Here is a 19284-nt window from a genome sequence, read left to right on the forward strand (position 1 = left end):
TCCCAGATAGGTGGCTTTGTGTATGTTCTAGGACCCCATGGGTCTCTAACAAACTCTCCTGTGAGACTGGGAGTTTCTCCTGCAGCCAAACCCCCCACAGGTTTTTATAGCCAGAGGTTTTGAGGGTTTATTTCCCCATACTGGAACCCTGGGTTACACACTCTGTCTTGTTCCCAAGTCATTTTTCCCAGTTTATACACACATGAATGTCGGACCACCCAATCCACCAGATGCAGCTTGGCCCATCCAGTCCACAACAGTCACCCTGCCTCTCTTCCACTCCACCTCAGCTTCCTGCCTCTGCCCCTCCTACCTGTCTGGATGAATGTTTCTTCTTTAACTCCTTGGTTATCAGATTTCCATGCAGTTTGATTTTCAGGCAGACCTGGTTGTTTTTTTGTTTTTATATTGGTTGTTATCCATTTTTTGGTTGTGTGAGGAAGCAAAGCATTTCTACCTACGCCTCTATCTTGGCAGGAACCCTCTGCTGTCTCAATGTTTTTGTTGGTGGTGTTTTAAATTTGACAATGCTTCCCATGTAATTTCAACACACAAAATAAGCCTAATTAATTTAATATTGGGTTGGTCAAAAAGTTTGTTTAGTTTTTTTTCTGTAAAATGAAAGACACAATTTTCATTTTCACCAATAATTTTATTGATCCAGACATTTTGAACATGTTGGCTCTCCCCCATGTGATATAACGTTGATTGTTCTCAATTAATGTCTTGATTTTGATCACAATCAACTTCAACTGGTCTATCCAACTGTGGAGCATTGTCCAGCAAGAAATCTCTGGCACAAAACTTTGCAAACCACTTTTGACACATTTGATCAGTTACAACACCTTTTCCATACACTGCACAAATCTTTTTTTGCATTTCAGTTATGTTTTTACCTTTCTTGACATAATAAAGCATATGCCAAAATGTTGCCTATTTTCTTCCATCTTCAATATCAAAATGGCTACACAAAAATTTGATTTTGATAAGTTTTTTTTTAATGCATGCTGATATGGCGGCTGTCACAATCTAACAAAATTGTTTCTAACGAAGTAAAAGACAATTAGCGCTGCTAGAGCCACATTACAAAAAAAAAAAAAGAAAAACCAAATGAACTTTTTTCTTTTGTAAGGAGAGAAAACTAATCTTTTGAGGTGTTCTAGGTGCCCTTCTGATATACCCCAAAGTTATTTCCAGGTCAAACCTCTATAACTTAAATTTTGGGAAGTTTGTCAAAATATGTCAAGAATTTTAGACACTTGACTAAATAGGATTATATATCATTATGAAACAATATTAAGTTATTTGTATACTTAAAGTAACAATAAAAAGGTATGAAATAAAAAAAGCATAGATTAACAAAACTTGAGTTTTTAGGATTCAGAAGGTTGTTTTAAGTAATCAAGAACCTGATCACAACAATGAAAAACTATTTTAATAAAACATCAAATCTTTCTGGGTAGAAAACCTCCTATTAGTATCTGGAATAGAATAAATACAAAGAAAGCCTTTTTTTTTTAAAGAGTGAAAAAGAAACTTATACTGCATTAGCTTACTTTTTTCCTAATTGTTTTTCTATTTCAGTTGTCCCAATTTTGTTACTTTTGATACTTAAATTCATTTAGTTAATTAAATTTCTATTTTAATTCATCTTAACCATATAGAAAATCTCTTCAAGATCTTTCTTTACAAACTTTCTACCACTTCCTCAGTCCCTCTGAGTTTGTCTCTTCTTAACTCAGTTAGAAATAACGAACTTTATTTTAGGACAAACCTTGTTCTTTTAATTCCTTCAAAAAATATATATTTCTATACCTTATACCTTCTATTACTAAAAGCATACAGTTTTTTTCCATCTTAATTAGAAATCTTAACCCTAAGGAACCTCAGTTTCTAGTGACAACTAAACGGTAAGCAATTAGTAATCTTTAGATTGATATCTTTATGGACACATTGTATAATTTCTAAAAATATATTTCTTCATAGCACAATTTTAAAAAAGATTTTATTTATTTATTTTTAGAGAAAGGGAAAGGGAAGGAGAAAGAGAGGCAGAGAAACATTGATGTGAGAGAAACATCAACTGGTTGCTTCTCACCTGTGCCCTGACTAGCGACTGAACCCACAACCTAGGCATGTATTCTGACTGGGAATTGAACTGGTGGCCTTTCACTTTGCAGAATAACTCCCAACCAAGTTAGTTACACCAGTCAGGGCTCCTAGCACAATTTTCAGTGTGATACAAAACATGTTTAGTAATGGGCCCAAATATCTTTAAGTTCTCTATAATAAGCAGAAAGTAGATAAAACTATGTTTATTATTAATGGTTCATTATTTTATCTTATCTGGAAGTAGTCTAGACATTCAATGACTATTTATTATTTAATATAGCTAGCAAAACTTTAAAGTTTCAAGTTACCAAAGAGATTTACAAAACTATTTAACTACAATATAATTATTGCTAAAAAGTTAGCCTAGAGGAAACTTTTTATCTCATTTACATTTACTTAATTTACTTGCTCCTAACAATTAAGTTTAGATTACTTATGAAAATCTTTTTTTAAAGATTTTATTTATTTATTTTAGAGAGAAGGGAAGGGAGGGAGAGGGAGAGAGCGAAACATCAATGTGTGGTTGCCTCTTGCACACCCCCTACTGGGGACCTGGCCCAAAACCCAGGCATGTGCCCTGACTGTGAATCGAACCAGCAACCCTTTTGGTTGGCAGGTCGGCACTCAGTCCATTAAGTCATACCAGCCAGGGCTACTTATGAATATCTTAATCATACCAAGTTATTTTTCTTGCTGACAAACTTTGTAATAGAATCGTAATAAATGAACTTATTTAACTAATAAACCCCAGGTAGAAAAAAAGTATTGAATGCTATTGATTTTAAAGATATGTGTATTAAACCAAACCTAAACCAGCCCAACTGTATGATCCTGAAAAGTGTTTGGGTTAGCCTGTTTACTAATTTAAGATTTTGCTTAGATGGCTAAAGTTTTGTATGCTATAAGAATTTTTAAAGCCGTTTTAAAATTTTATCAATCATAGAATGCATTCCAGTGCCTTTGAGAGGTCTGACAAACACAAACAACAGAAAATGGAAAGCAAGTGTACACAGTAAAGTTGAAAAGTTCAGAAGACAAGAAAAGTGGCTTCAGAATGCCTGAATTTAAGGTGGCAGATTTTTGTAGAGGAGGGTGGTGTTGGGATGGAACATGAGCACAATATATCTGGAAATGAAGAAGACTGGGAGGGGAAGGAGCCTCGGACACTGTTTTACCCCAAAAAGGAGGCTAACTACAAAAAGGAGATGGTTTCTTTCCCTTGACTGTGGCTACAGCAAACAAATCATGGGACAGACTCTGACTGGGAATTGAACTCTGGATGCTACAATCAAATTATTTAAAACAAATAACATCACTAAACCACATAACTCACATAGAGTGATGCATTCCGAACATATAATACTTTCAGATTTAATTTGCTAGCTCTAGACCAAATTCAAAACCAGTTTCAAATTAAAAACAAAATTCCATAGCCCAGGTTGAGGCACAGGCTCAACGAATAACAAATACAGTTCCAGTAATAAGTTACCTATGCATGGTCATTGGTGAGCACTGCAGGTTAATCCCTGGAATAATCAGTCCAGGTAGCTGCTGAGACAGAACCCCAAGAGACTGCCAGAAGTCAGGTAGAAAGCTGGCTCAGGGCTGATAAGTCCCTTAAACCATAGAAATCATGTCCCCATGTAGAATTTAAAGTGGTGATCCTTCTGGAGGGAGGCGAGGTAGAAGGGGGAACAAGAACAGGAATGCTGTGTGAGGCAGACGAAGGTGACTTCCCTGTCCAAAGTCAGAAATGGAAGTGGGAAGAAACGGAAAGAAGGGACCAACTGAGTCTCAGACAAACAAGAAGTTTTGAGGCAACAAGATGATCTACAGTGCAAATGTGATAGCTCCAAAAAAAGTTGAAGCACTGCTGCTGAGGTGTGAGCAGGATTTCTCAACCTTGGTGCTATTGACATTTTAGTCTGGATAACTGGTGGTGACGGTGGTGGGTGCGTGCACTTGTGTTTGTGTTTGTTCTTTGTGCATTGTGGAATGTTGAGCAGTATCCCTGACCTCTGTCCACACTTGATGCCAGTAGCATGACGTAAGCCTCTCTTACCACCCAACCCCAGCATGTGACAGCCAGACATGTCTCAGCCTGTGTGTGGCCAGTGGATTCTCTCTCAGCTGGGCTTAGTTCAGGTAACATTTGTTGGGTGCCTATCACAGGTTGGCTCTAGAAATCATCATACAATTCAGTCATTGCCTCAACTCCTTTGATGTCATATTAGTACATGGGCTGTGCAGAAGGGATCTCTGTGCATATGCCTGATATTAGACTTATTGAATCCATCTTCTAGAAACTTTTAGATGGATTATATTGAAATATAAAGACTTACACATGTCTATATTAATGGTCACTTATGACACTTACACAGACACTGAGTTACTGTCAGCAACTGTTATGGGGAGTCTGTGTCCTGGTAATTTCATACTGGTGAAGAAAGTAAAACACATGACTAGAAATGTCAAACAGACCAGGCAGATTCACAAAATACAATCTGTTATTTCTTCCTTTCAATCTTAGAAGGCTTCATTGAAGAGCCAGAGTATTTAAAAAGAGAGCTTAAGGGCATTTTGTTAAATAATCATCATGCCACTTTTTTTTCTGCTTCTTTGGGGGCACTTTTAATATATATATTTTATTGATTATGCTATTATAGTTGTCCATTTTTTTTCTCCTCTCTATCCCCGTCTGGCCTGCATCCCGCCTCTATCCAGCCTTAGTTCATGTCCATGGGTCATACATAGAAGTTCTTTGGCTTCTCCATCTCCTATACTATTCTTAACTTCCACCTGACTAATTTATACCTATTATTTATGCTTCTTATTCCTTGTACCTTTTTGCCCCATTCTCCCCCCTCCGCCTCCCCACTTTTTTTAGGTTCAGTTGTTGATGGTTGTGAGTTTGTTGTCATTTTACTGTTCATGGTTTTTGATCATCTTCTTTTTCTTAGATAAGTCCTTTTAACATTTCATATACTAAGGGCTTGGTGATGATGAACTCCTTTAACTTGACCTCATCTGGGAAGCACTTTATCTGCCCTTCCATTCTAAATGAGAGCTTTGCTGGGTAGAGTAATCTGGGATGTAGGTCTTTTCCTTTCGTGACTTTGAATACTTCTTGCCAGCTTCTTCTTGCCTTTAAGATTTCTTTTGAGAAATCAGCTGATATTTGTGCAGGAACTCCTTTGTAGGTAACTGTCTCCTTTCCTCTTGCTGCTTTTAAGATTCTCTCCTTATCTTTAATCTTGGGTAATGTAATTATGATGTGCTTTGGTGTGTACTTCCTTGGGTCCAACTTCTTCAGGACTCTCTGAGCTCCCTGGATCTCCTGGGAGTCTGTTTCCTTTGCCAGATTGGGGAAGTTCTCCATTATTTTTTCAAATAAGTTTTCAATTTCTGGCTTCTGGCTTCTTGTATTCCTCTCCTCCTTCTGGCACCCCTATGATTCAGGTATTGGATTGTTTCAAGTTGTCCCAGAGGTTCCTAAACCTCTCCTCCTTTTTTTTTTTTTTTTTGAATTCTTGTTTCTTTGTTCTGTTGTGGTTGAATGTTTCTCTCTTCCTTCTCCAAATCATTGATTAGAGTCCCGGTTTCCTTCCCTTTACCGTCGGTACCCTGTTATTTTCCTTTATTTCACTTTGCGTAGCCTTCACTTTTTCCTCCATTTTGCGACCATACTCAATCATTTTTGTAAGCAATTTGATTATCAGCGTTTTGAACTGTACATCTGATAGGTTGGCTGTCTGTTCATTGCTTAGTTCTATTTTTGGAGTTTTGATCTGTTCTTTCATTTGGGCCACATATCTTTGTCTCAGCACACCTGTTACATTGGGAGGGGCGGATCCTTTGGTATTTACACAGCGGGGCAATCTAGGTCGCTGTGTTTTGACATTGTATGTCGGGTAGGGGTCTGAGAGGGAACAACTGCTTGCTCAGCTCTTGGCAGGCTTTCCCGCTACCCACAAGCAAATTGGGCCCTTCTTGTGCTGATTCCCTGGGCAGCCAGGTTTGTGTACATTCTAGGACCATGTGGGTCTCTCCAACTGACTCTTCTGTGAGGCTGGGAGTTTCTCCTGCTTCTGCAGCCCCCACAGATTTTTACAGCCATAGGTTTTGAGGCTTTCTTTTTCCACTCTGGAACCATGGATTGCATGGGTCTGTCTCTCTCCCTAGCTGTTCTTCCTAGTTTATCTGCATGCAAATATGGGGCCGCCTGGTGTGCCAGCCACCACCTTGCCATGTGTCCTCTCCACCCCAGCTGCCCATCTCTGTCCCTTCTACTGTACTGGTCTAGATGAATGTTTCCTCTTTAACACCTTGGTTGTCAGACTTCCATACAGTTTGATTTTCTGGGAGATCTGGTTATTTTTTGTTTTTAAATTTGTTGTTCTTCTTTTGGTTGTGCAAGGAGGCAGTGTATCTACCTATGCCTCCGTCTTGGCCTGCAGTCCTATTTTCTGCTTTTTAAGTGTAGTTTGAGGAGTGTTGCAGGTATGTGATTTGTTACTAAAAATTTTTTAAAGAGCTGAGCCTCTTACTCTGAGGAAGTCCAATAGCTGCTGCTGCCATGAACATAGCCTATGCAGGATGGGGTCAGCCTCTTGTGAGTTACCAGTTCTTGTTCTGGGCTTGTTTTCTTGCTTCCTCTCCACAGGCTGCTACCCCTTTGCTGCTAGAATCTAGGCAGTCATTGCGAAAAAGCCTGAGAATAATACTCACTTGATATTTTAGGCCTATGGAAGCACGTTAAGATTCCTTATGGGTCCTAAGTGAGAGCATAGGAGCTCCCTTGTTAGATTGACCAATGTCTTGGCTCATGGAGTTGCTAATCTTATAAAAAAATTTGTGTTGAACTCTTGAATGGACATGTGCTCCCTGCAGAGGACTGATTTTGTGTTGTTTTTGTCAAACACTATTATCCCGTATCAACCAGTCTGCAGCTTGCTTTTCTAGCTCAACATTGTGTCTTAAAGGTCTTTCTTCGTCAATAAATACAGACTACTCTGACTCAGTTTAAATGCTACTTAGTTATCCAGAGAAAGTTTCTATTATAAATTTTACTTAGTGGTTTATAAAAGAGTCTACACACATTTGAGTTATTTACAGGTTTTTACCATTATGAACTTGGAGTGAACCATCTGATTTGCTGTTCAGGCACTCTTCTGGAGTAGATGATGAAAATAATAAGAATATATTTTTGAAAAGTAACCAAATTGTCTTTCCCCAATCCTCCATTGAAGCAGTTGGACAGCTCTGGGAGTAGGGGGAAGAACTGCTGAGAAGAAAACAGACAACTTGAATGAAGATGCTTCAAATATTTCACTATTAAATACAAATATTTCTGGTAGATTTTCTTTTTTTTTTAAAGACTGTATTTATTTTTAGAGAGAGGGGAAAGGAGGGAGAAAGAGAGAGAAATATCAATGTGTGGTTGCCTCTCATGTGCCCCCTACTGGGGACCAGGCCTACAAACCAGGCATGTGCCCTGACTGGGAATTCAACCGGTGACCCTTTGGTTCGCAGTCTGGCACTCAGTCTACTGAGCCACACCAGCCAGGGCTGGTAGATTGTTTTTATCAAGGGATTTTATCCTAATGTTTCTTTTATTTCTGTTTGCTTTAATTTTTTAAAAAAGAAGTTTGTGTTGACATACGTCCTGTCTATCACACTACTGTTTCCAAAGACAGACTATGTATTTTCAATAAACAGAAAGATAGGGCTGAAGAGATTTTAAACTCTCAGCACATAAAGGACACACTTTCAGATTCTTGAAACTAGATCTTCTATTTCTCCATAGTTACTATGGCAGTGGGTACTATAGAGATGTGCAAACCTAATTGTGACCTTCCCTGGTGTAGGGATTCCCTTAAGCCTCTGGCTTCATTGTCCACCAAGGTCTGGCAGGTCTGGCTGCTTCTGTTTAGGCACCTAGTGGTGGTGGGTGCCATCCCCCGACTTGGGACTAACTGTCTCCAGCCTTCACCTGCCCTGCTAGTCAACAAAAGCAGGGCTGTCAGAGAACAGTCTTCTGTGGTTGCCATGTAATCTGAAGGAGCCAAGGTGAGTGTTTTGGGGACAGGGAACAGCAGCTTCTCAACCTTCAAATGGGAGGCAAACACCAACTTCTCAGCAATCATAGGATTGAGCTCAGTTTTCATACTAAAAAAAAAAAAGCAAAATGCACTCTGTGGTTTAGAAGACCTGTCTACTGTACATATAAATGTAACACAGTGTGACGTTACTTTCCATGTTGCTAGTAGTCTGGTGACATCATACTCATCTCACATGCATGTTAGCTGAGGACATGAGAGGCATTGCCTTGCATTCAGAAGGCCTCAAGTTTGCTCCTAACTAGACTGTTAACTCTGAATGACCTTGGCCATATTACTTAACTCTCTTGATCTTAATTTCTTGATAGTCAATGGGTCCCTGCTCAAAAGTGGCTTATCCTGGTGTGCTCAGGTCTGTTAGTCATTAGTCTGGTTCTCTTCCTCTGCACCACCCTCTCCTGGTTGAACTTGAGGGCCTTTCACCTCTTTAATGATGCTGCTAAGACTCCATCAAGCCTGTCTGGACTTGTTTGTAGAGAGGAAAGTGCCTGGAAGTAGGTAATACTTCTAGGTTTTCCAAAATGGAAATTGAGCAGAAGCATCTTAATCACCCACTCTCTCCCTCCACCCTCAAATGCTATTCATACTCATTTTTTGTGAAATAAGCTGAACCATAAATGACAATTGTTCGCACCCAAGTAAAAGGAAATACGACTGACTCAACTTAGTTCACAGGAAATGTGCTTTTAAGATTGTTCAAAAGTTGGAATAATGTTTGCTTGTTGGTACCTCAGGTTTTTCAGTATTTCCTCTGTTATAACCAACCTTGTGGGATGTGTTGTGCCTAGGCTTTGTTCTTATAAAATCCTGGCCTGACCGTTTCAGAATTCATTCAAGGCTTCAGCATCCAGAGCCCAGATGCTTCTCAGGGGACTAAAGTGTCTTTATCTTCTTAGCCCTGAGCCCTCATGCCCTTATATAAGGTGGGGTGGCACTCAGGGAACAGGAAAGGTCTGAAAATTTATTTCATTCATAGCAGGAATTGCTCTTTACCAGGACTCATCTTTAGCACTAGCAACAGTAGACTGCTGGCCCCTTCTCTGAGCTCTTTTCCATATTTCAGGTTTTGTCCTGGTCTCTGCTTTTGAATGTTCAGTTATATTTGAGCATGCTAGAGAGTAGCACGCCACCTTCCCAGTAAGAAAAGCCTGCCAGAGAAGTCTTGGACTTCTGGAGTCATGTCAGTTTTAGAGGTTACTAAGAGGCTAGTGCCCTTAGACTAGTTAGTTGTTTTGCAATTGTGTGTTTAGTAATCTGATGCAAGAGCTTGGTGTCCCTAATTCCCCACATTTCCAAGACTCATGTCTGAACTTGCCCTTTATCAAGAAGTTAATAGTCATTTGTTCAGTGAACTGTGGAATTGAATTCACCCTGTGATTAAAATGAAAGGGATGAAGCTTGTGGGTAAGATTTCCTGAGGAGTGGTAGCACCAGAGTTTAGAGACCTCAGCCTGTTTATTCTATAAAGTTAGGAGCTGTTGACATAGCTGCTGTGGTTTCATCAGAGTTTTGGGAGGCCTTTCTCATCAAGTGCCTTGTTGGGTAAGAGCTGATTCACCCTATCCACTGTTCCCAACATCTGTCCCAGTGAGCATCGAGCAGCAATGTGGATTTTCTAGCTGCAGTGGTCACATGTCTCCCCTTGGAAAGAACAGGTATTCCTATTTCCTGATGCCACCAGGTGATGAGGGCTGAGTCAGAAGTCCTCTGGTATGACCTATTCAGAATTATCTATGGAGTCACAGGATTTTACATTCTTCCTCAGTGTTTCATAATCACCCAGCTACCAACTCTTTTTTTTTTTCTTTTTAAAAAATCCTCACCTGAGGATGTGTTTATTGATTTGTGTGTGTGTGTGTGTGTGTGTGTGTGTGTGTGTGTGTGTGTTTGTGTTAGAGAGAGAGAGAGAGAGAGAGAGAGAGGTTGGTTGCCGCCCATACATGCCCTGACCAGGGACTGAGGATCACATTGGCAACCTAGGTATGTGCCCTGGTGGGGAATAGAACCCACAACCTTTTGGGTATGGGATGACACTCTAACTAACTGAGCCACCTGGCCAGAGCACAACTTTCTAAATTATCAGCAGTTGAGGCAGTGTTACATTTCATGAGATACTTATTATACACCTAGCTCATTTAAGTCTTCATAGCATACTTGAGAAAGTGGAGTAGAGAGAGTTTTGTTACCCTGTTTTATAGATGATGAAACACAGCCTTTCATAGGTTATGACTTACCTACAGCCACGAGCTACTAAGCGTTGGGAATCTGAATCCCAAACCTTTCTAGCTCTAGACCATTTCCTCTGTGCAGGACCCAGCTGCCTTTCCATTTCTGAAGGTGAGCTGGGTCTATAGCATTAATCAACAGTAAGCTGAAGCTCAGGAGTGTCCCTAGTAAACTGACAGGTCTTCTCCTATCCCTGCATTCCAGCCTGCCTGAGGTCTGCCTGTTTACCTAAGGCAGAAAACAAGTTGTTCCTCCTCAGCACATCAGTTTGCTGGAAGGATGAAGAACTGGCCCTTGGGGATGGGGGGGTACCCTTAAAAGTGCTAGATTTTAAACAGTGCGAAAGAGAACAAGTACATCTTCCACTGCACCAAGAACAGAGCTTCTTTCCCCTGTTGAGAGTTTCATGATGTCCTAGCAAGGTCTGAAAAGCTCACCAGGAGTGTCTCCTAGGATGGGTACACCAGCTGGTAAACAGATCTGGGTTCATTCTTAATTCCCTTTGTAACATTTGAATAACAACATTTGTTATAAAGGGATTTCACGGTTATTGTCTTATTTGACTTTCCCAGTAGTCTTGTGGTGTCTGAACACTGGGCAGGTATTCATTCCATTTTACAGATGAAAAATGGAGAGAACCGGACAGGTATGGAAGCTCTAAAGAGATGCGCCTTCCTGCCCCGGCTTTCTCCCTTCTGCTCCTGCTCCCTCCACAGTAGCCCCAGCATTTTTTTGTTCCCCAGATAACATATAGGTGTATAAGTAGACTGTTAAAATTTACTCTTTCTGTGTAGACAGATATTCAGAACAGACCTTTAGTGATGGGGAAACAACCTGTTTGTTTATATCTGCTACAGCCTGATGGGAATAAGTGGGACCATTAAGAATTGACTTAGCCTTGTTATGGTATTGTTAAATAGAAACAGGTATTCTCACTTAAAGGTGAAAAGCCTTTAGGGGATCTAAAGAGAGAAGAAACAGATCCGGTAATCCAAATGGATTATAGGGAAGAGTCTGGCATTCTTGTATTCTGTGTTTTACCACCAAAAACATTTATGGGGCACATACTATATATACATGGTTTCTGTGGGAGGTAATACATTGTTTTTGAACTGTGACTCTCCTGAGTATCACAATATAAGTGGATTGGGTGAGATCATAGACAAAGATGTATACAATTGAGAGGTATTTGTTCAGCCTGAAGAGTGGAGAGAACACATACCCACACATACGCACACACCCCTAGGCTGTGGGAAGGAAGCTGTGTCAATTACCATAGGCCAACCTTCAGACGAAAGAAAGCTAGAGGCCTCATTAACTCCAACACTGGCTAAGAAAAGGAGCCAGAGGCTGATGGATTGCCTGCCCTCACTGGTGTGGTGAGGAGCAGCCTGCTAGGCCAGGGTTGGTGGATGTGAAACTGGACCTGTATGAAGGATTCAGAGAGGCACCAGCGAGCCAGTGTGCACCTCTGATGTATAGAAAGCATCTGAGAGCAGGGACTGCAGGGGAGTGAGCCTTCCAGGAGCACAGAGAAAACACAGCATAGATAGGTAAATGCAGGAGCTAGCCCAGCTGGGCCCTAAGGTGTGAGAATAGCCTGGGCCAGCTCAGAGGCTTGAGAAATACACATAAGTCATTAGAAAATCCAGACCATAAGAAAGCAGGGGTGAGAGGGAGAAAGTTAGAAGGAAAGAAGGGAGTGAGTCAGTCAGATCTGAAGAAAGACAAAACTAGTTTTGTACCAGTTAATTTAGAGCTATATTAACCAAATAACATTTTCGGGTAGTATTTTAGAATTTAATCTATTTTCTTATCCACACACCCTCTCCTTTCATGTAGCATGCTTCCTCAGTAGGCATCTGCACTCATCATAACTTAGGTTGGTGACTCCCCAGGGTGCTGGTGCTGGGTTCTAAGTGATTTGGAACATGGTATTGGATTGCAAGAAAACTGAGTCTGAGGAAATCTTGATGCTCTGCCCCTTAGAAAACTTCTGGTTTAACTGGGGAAACAGCACAAGGGCACTGTGGAAGCCAAAGAATAATCACTTCTTTTTTAAAAAAGTCATATTTTATTAATGTGATACCAGTACAGGAGCGCATTCTGAGCCACTAACAGCTCTGTAGGAGGTATGTAAGGTCTCTTGATGCCCAACCACAAGCTGTTCAGTGGGGAGAGAGCTGCAGGGGACCCAGTGCAGGAGTCTAAGCAGCCACTTAATTTTCTCTGGCTGTTTCCTCCTCTGCACATGTGGAATAACCACACTAGCTCACATTGTGGGCATCTGATGAGGCACAATTAGATGGTCACTATAGAGTGTCACAATTGCAGTCAGGGAGAATTATTCTAATGCTTGGGAGCTGGTTGCCCTGTCTTTCCTTCCCCCTTCCCCCACCTTCCCCTCAGTAGCTTGTTTCCTTTCTTCAGTTTTCCAGGGCAAAGAAAAAGAACAAGAATAAAAAATGAGGATTGTAATAGCTGAAGTCTTTATTGTGCCTTTTTGTATGAGCGGATGCGGAATGAGTGATAACGTAGTCCTTAAATGGTTTCCCCTGGCAACAGTGCACTAAGTTAACTGACCTGAGTTTTTCTATGAGTCTCCATGGAGGAGGATTGAATATCTTTGAACATGACTGTTTCAGCAGTCCTTGCGCATTTGGCCTGTAATTTTATCAGAGGAAAAGTCTTTGAAAAGAGTGTCCCAGATCTGCTAGAATGAACATTGGTGATAGGGATGCTGTTGACATTTCTATCAGATCAGGTGTAGGAGTGAAAACCAATAATGATTAGGTGAACAGCTAGGAGTACAGGAATTACAGAGTTGTGGAGGTAGATTTTATAAATAGAGAGCCACAGTTTTTTGGAAGTAGGAGAGAGAGGGTGCAGATCAAACTTTTTAGAATTTGTAAGAGCAAAGTATGGGGCCCAGGGAATTTCCTGTTGACTTGCTAGTGCGGTGCCAGGGTCTTAACTGGTTTGCTTGGTCTGATTCCTCTCCATCTCTGCCCTTCTTCCCTGCCTTTCCCTCCCCTTTTTCAAGAGAATTGAGTCACTTTATACAAAAGGAGCCACCAAATGGCTAAAAAGTAACAAATAACATTTATACTTTTCCACATTCCCTTCCTGTCACACTGTCAGTAAATTTTTAAATGTTTGCATATAGTTGTAGTCAGTATTTTTTGTCCTTTTTCAAACAAATAAGTTTGTCAACTTTTCCTTGTGTGGATACAGGATTCTGTTCACTATCATTTGAATAGTCCTACCCTGTATTGTTTCTAATGTTGTGTATGGCTACTTACCATTTTGGTGTTGGTTACTATTAATACTTCTGAAAGTATTACCAGCAGTGGAATCTTCTGGGATCATCTGGTTGTGTTTGTTGGGGGTAGGGTGGGGTGGGGCAGCTTCTTGTTGATAGAGATTAAAGTCTAGAAAGTTTCTACATGTGATTTGCCCTCTAACCAGTTAGCTAGGGATTCCAGTGGTTCCTGCAAAGAAAAAAGGGATTCCATTGTGGAGGTCAGACTAAGTGAGGACACATCACTTCTCAGAGAATGAAGTGAACTGTCTCTGACGTTGCAAGGTGGCTTCTGAATGCCACGCTGCATGGTCATTCTTTTGAGGAATAGTGACCAGATCATAGGGATGGACAGAGGCCACCTTTCCTGGCTTGGTAGCCAGTATGGTTTGTGCTGATACGGAGTCTTTCCAAGAATGTTCTCTACCACCTGCTCCAGCCGATGGTGCTTTTAGCCCAAGTTAAAGTCTTAGTATTCTTTTTTCCTCCCCTTTAAAAAAAAGATTTTTATGTGTTTATTCTTAGGGGGAAGGGAGGGAGAAAGGTAGAGACATGAGAGACATCAATCAGTTACCTCTTGGGCTCCCCAACTGGAGGCCTGGCCCACAGCCCAGGCATGTCCCCTGTCTGGGAATTGATCAAGTGACCTTTTGGTTCACAAGCCAACGCTCAGTCCACTAAGCCACACCAACCAGAGCAAGACTTAATATTCTTGCTGCTGGGTGGGGGTAATAAGCCAGTATCTATCTTTCCCTCAAAGCAAAATCATTAAATCATGTTTTGAGTTTAGAAAATTGTTAAAGTAGTGGATGGCAGACTACTTTTCAGTGTGGTTTAAAAAAAAATGTTTTATTTATTTTTAGGGCGAGGGGAAGGGAGAGAGAAAGGGAGAGAAACATCAAAGTGTGAGAGACACATTGATCAGTTGCTTCTCGCACCCCCCAGCTGGGGACCTGGCTGGCAACCGAGCCATGTTCCCTGATTGGGAATTGAACCAGCAGCCCTTCAGTTCACAGGCCAGCACTCAATCCACTGAGCCACACCAGCCAGGGATTCAGCATGGTTTTTAAAAACTGCATTTCGTCAGCAGTATGCATGAGCTATTGTATGCCTGTCCTTTTCCTTTGGATTTTTTCACTCACCAAGTATTTGTTGAGAATCTCTTATTTTTAGGGCCCTGCAGCTACAGCAGTGAGACAGATAGCTGTGGCCCTGCCCCCGGGGCCAGAGTTGGGACCTCTGCAAACTGGGAGGATGGAATTAGGAGTTCTTAGGTGGGATAGAGGTTAAAGAGGGTGGGTGGAGGATGTGCCTGAGGGGACACTAGCAGGAAGTGCTTCTGAGAAAAAGAAGATGCCAATGTGGCACCTGTGGAAGCCACCTGTGGAAGCTGCTTTCCTTTTTCCTTGTATTTTTAACCCTGCGGAGGTCACAGCTGATCTGCGAGATACAAACAAACTCTTTTCTTAATTATTGTTACAAATATTGGTGCATAAATTTAAGGTCATGACTAGCTGTGCATTTGTATGTGACTAATGTTAAGCTGTAACATTTAAGCTGTTGGTTATAACGTGTGTTTCGTAAGGGTGTGTAATATTCAGTAGCAAATTATATCTCATACCGCAAGCTCTGAAGTCAGTGTTGCTGTAGTTATGTTGTTTTGTTTTTCGCAAACTCTGAAGCCAGTGGTATGTTTTTTAAAATTTACCATTGAAAATGGCTGGAAAAATGTATTGATTCGGTAATCCAAGAGATGTTGAAGAACTTCAGTGAATGTTACTCGACTCCAACAATGGGAATGATAGAGTTGAATGTGAAACTGAAAGTGATTTAGAAGATGAAGATTATGTGGAAGTCTGTTCAGAAGATTCAGATACCGAGTAAAATATTTCTAGTGTAGAAAGTGAAGGTGAATTAGACATGAATAAAAAGTATTTTTGGGGGGAAAAGATAAAGAATCAAAATTAGGAAAAAATCCGATAGGAAGACAAATTAGAAAACAGCTACACCCCGCCTTGCAGCCGTTGCTGCCTCCCCAGATCTCATGCCCAGCCATCGTCAACTGCATAGTGTTCTTTGACATCGCTGTGATGGTGAGCCCTTGGGCCCCTTCGTCTTTGAGGTGCTTGCTGACAAAGTTCTAAAGAGAGCAGAAAACTTTTATGCTCTGAGCACTGGGGAGAAGGGATTTGGTTATAAAGTTTCCTGCTTTCACAGAATTATTCTGGGATTTATGTGTCAGGGCAGTGGCTTCACATGCCACAGTGGCAAGTCCATCTATGGGGAGAAATTTGATGATAAGAATTTCATCGTGAAGCACACAGGTCCTGGCATCTTGTCCATGGCAAATGCTGGACCCGACACAAATGGTTCCCAGTTTTTCATCTGTATTGCCAAGACTGAGTGGCCGGATGGCAAGCATGTGGTCTTTGGCCACATGAAAGACAGCATGGATGTTGTGACAGCCATGGAGCACTATGGGTCCAGGAATTGCAAGACCAACAAGATGATCACCATTAGTGACTGTGGACAACTCTAATAAATTTGACTCGTGTTTTATCTTAACTACCAGCCCATTCCTTCTATAGCTTAGGAGCACCCCTTCACCCCCATCTACTTGGAATGTTCTGTGATCTTTGTCCTCTCACTGCAGTTTACTGGGTTCCATATTTTCCTTATCCTTTCCAAGTCTAGCTGGATTGCACAGTTAAGTTTATGATTATGAAATAACTAAACAACAGTAAAAAAAGAAAGAAAAAGAAAACAGCCACAGAATATTTTGTATCAACTTCTAATAGTTTGGCCGAATGCAAAATATGCCAAGGCAGAACTTGAAACTTAAGAACTGCTTTATCACAAATGATATTTTAGATCTAATGTTATTATTTACAAATAAATACACCAGTTCTATCTTGAGCCAGTTTTCACAAGAAAGAGATGCTAAACGAATAAACAAAACCAAATTGAAAGTATTTTTAAGTCTCTTCTATCTAGCTGGTATACATCACAGCAGTCAGCTAAATTTGCAGGACTTATGGGGCATCAGTGTTGATAATTCTGATTTTGTGAGCTACTTTATTAATTATTAGTGCAACTGTGCTGTTCATCCCCACATGGGCTCTTTGTACTGGAAGAGTGGAGGCCTCCAGGGTGGAAGATGAGCTTGTCACATAGTGGGACTGTGTTTCCCTGGCTGACGGAGGTCCAGTCCTGGCAGCAGGCAGTGGGACTGATTGGCTAACTAGTGTTATTTCCTTCTGCCTAGCAGAGTCTGGAGTATGCTGGGGAAAGTCTGCTTGCTTGGTGAATCAGTGTAGCTGATGCAGGTTGTTGGGTACCTTTTGATCTGCTCTGGTTCAAAGTGGAGCTGCTTTGAACAGCCTGGCTTAATGGTCTAGTTAGTGTCCTGCTCTACAGTTTTCTGCATGAGGCCACCCCACCTTTCCCCCCAACCCCAGATTTTATTTATTTTTAGAGAGAGGGGGAAGGGGGGAGAGGGCGGGAAACATCGATGGGCCAGAGAAACATTGATTGGTTGAACATTGATTGGTTGCCTATCCCATGCCTCCAATGGGGGACCTGGCTCACAGCCCAGGTATATGCCCTGACCCGGAACTGAACTGGCAACCTTCAGTCTTCAGGCCAGTGCTTAATCTACTGAGCCACACCAGACAAGGCCCTTCTGACAGATAGGACGGGCTGGCTGCAAATCTGCTTGCTGCCACATGAGAGCTGTTATGCTTTATTTTAAGCTTTATCTATGATTTTTCCTGTATTTTATGTTTCAAGTAACATTTAATTTCATATAATTTCAAACATACAGAAAACTTATAATAGTACAAAGAATTCTCGTGTACCTTTTATATAGGTTCACTGTAAGTATTTTGCCTCATTTGGTTTACTTGCATATATTCTACCTCCCTCTCCCCCTGTATGTATATGCATGTTCACACACAGATGACACACACACATATATTCTTTAAACCACTGGACAATAAATTACAGATGGCTTGCCCCTTTACTTTTGACTACCTCAGTATGTACTTCCTTAAAACAAGGACATTCTCACCATGGTTGGTGTGGCTCAGTTGGGCATTGTCCTGGAAACAGAAAGGTTGCTGGTTTGAGTCCCTGTGAGGGCACATGCCTGGGTTGGGGGTTTGGTCTCTGGTTGGGGCACATACAAAAGGCAGCGTATCAATGTTTCTCACTTTGATGTTTCTCTCCCTCTCTTTCTCCCTCCCTTCCCCTCTCTAGAATCAATAAAAAAACAAACAAGCAAACAAAAAAACAAGGACATTTCCCCTACATAATCAAAGTACAAAACAAAAAAACAGCAAGTACAACATTGATACAGTGCTATTACCTCATCACCATCCATAATCAAATTCTGTCCATATTTAGATAATATTTAGGTACAGTTCCAGCAACAGTAGAGCTTTATTTAGAAAGAAAACACTCCTAGGGCATGTTGGTGACTCCTTGCTTACATGGCCCTGAGGGCAGAGCCAGCAGGTACTTGGGGGCAGTGAGTGCTGTAGGTGTCACATCATCTACTCCTTTTGTCTCTACAGGGCCAGAGGAGTAAGGGCAGCAAGAACCACATTTGGCAACAATGTCAGTGGAACTGGAGACCTCAGAGGGAGTAGAGGAGTCAGAGAAAGAGAGCCCTGGGGCCCCAGAAAGAGAGAACCATGCCAGGTAAGTGATGCGGACTGGCTGTGTTGAGCCAGGGCCTTCCATGCCCAGTGTACTTGGCTGTGTGTGCTGGAGGCACTGGGGTATGGTAGGTGCCATGCTACTGTGTCCCCTGAAATGCCTGGCTGCAGGAGTAGACAGAACCCTGGGCTGTTCAGCACTCTCCCTAGCCCCTGTGTCCCAGGGAGACAGGGCAGGCACTGCTAGGGGTGCTGAGTAACAGAATCTGATGGTGTTCCTGGTTCTTTTTTTCTTTGAAAATCCTAAGTGTTTTGCCATCTGGGGTGAGAAAGAGAAATAGTTAATTAGGAGCAAAGCTGGCATCTTTTCCAGGGTCTTCCAGACCCTTAGAACGTGGGAACAACTGCAAGTGTTTTGTAGTTTTTTTATAAATTGGGTAGGGCCAGTTCCTCTAAGCCTCAAGTTACTGAGGACTGTTATTCATCATTCTTTTTTTTTAGTCCTCACCCGAGGACATTTTTTCATTGCTTCGAGAGAGAGAGAGAGGGGAACATTAATGCAAGAGAGGACCATCAGTTGGTCCCCTCCTGTATGTGCCTGGACCTGGACCAGGGATTGGGAGTCAAACCCTCAACCCTTCAGTTACAGGACAACCCTCTAACCAACCAAGCCACACCGGCCAGGGCTTCTTCATTATTCTTATCTTCTTGTTACAACCCTGTCATTGTTAAAGATCTTTTTATATCTTGAAATAATTGCTAATATTAACTGTCAGCATGAGCCAATCTCCTAAAGAAGCCAGCAAAGGCCAGGTCATGAAAGACCAAGTTTTTCTCACTCTAGTAGATGGATTATATGTATAAATAA

General features: G+C 41.4%; 1 protein-coding gene and 1 pseudogene across 1 annotated transcript in view; both read left to right on the forward strand.

Moving 5' to 3' along the window:
- Positions 1 to 19284, forward strand: part of HMOX2 (heme oxygenase 2) — a 37914-nt gene that overhangs the window by 13991 nt on the left and 4639 nt on the right. The window contains exon 2 of the mRNA XM_054589528.1: positions 18333 to 18459. Coding sequence (XP_054445503.1) covers positions 18374 to 18459 — 86 coding nt within the window. The 5' untranslated portion in view covers positions 18333 to 18373. The remainder of the gene's footprint in view (positions 1 to 18332; positions 18460 to 19284) is intronic.
- LOC129083657 (peptidyl-prolyl cis-trans isomerase A-like) lies at positions 10912 to 16328 on the forward strand (annotated as a pseudogene).

Source organism: Pteronotus mesoamericanus, unplaced genomic scaffold (genome assembly GCF_021234165.1).
Source record: "Pteronotus mesoamericanus isolate MK-2021 breed Mesoamerican mustached bat unplaced genomic scaffold, CSHL_Meso_final scaffold_167, whole genome shotgun sequence".
Lineage (NCBI taxonomy): Eukaryota > Metazoa > Chordata > Mammalia > Chiroptera > Mormoopidae > Pteronotus > Pteronotus mesoamericanus.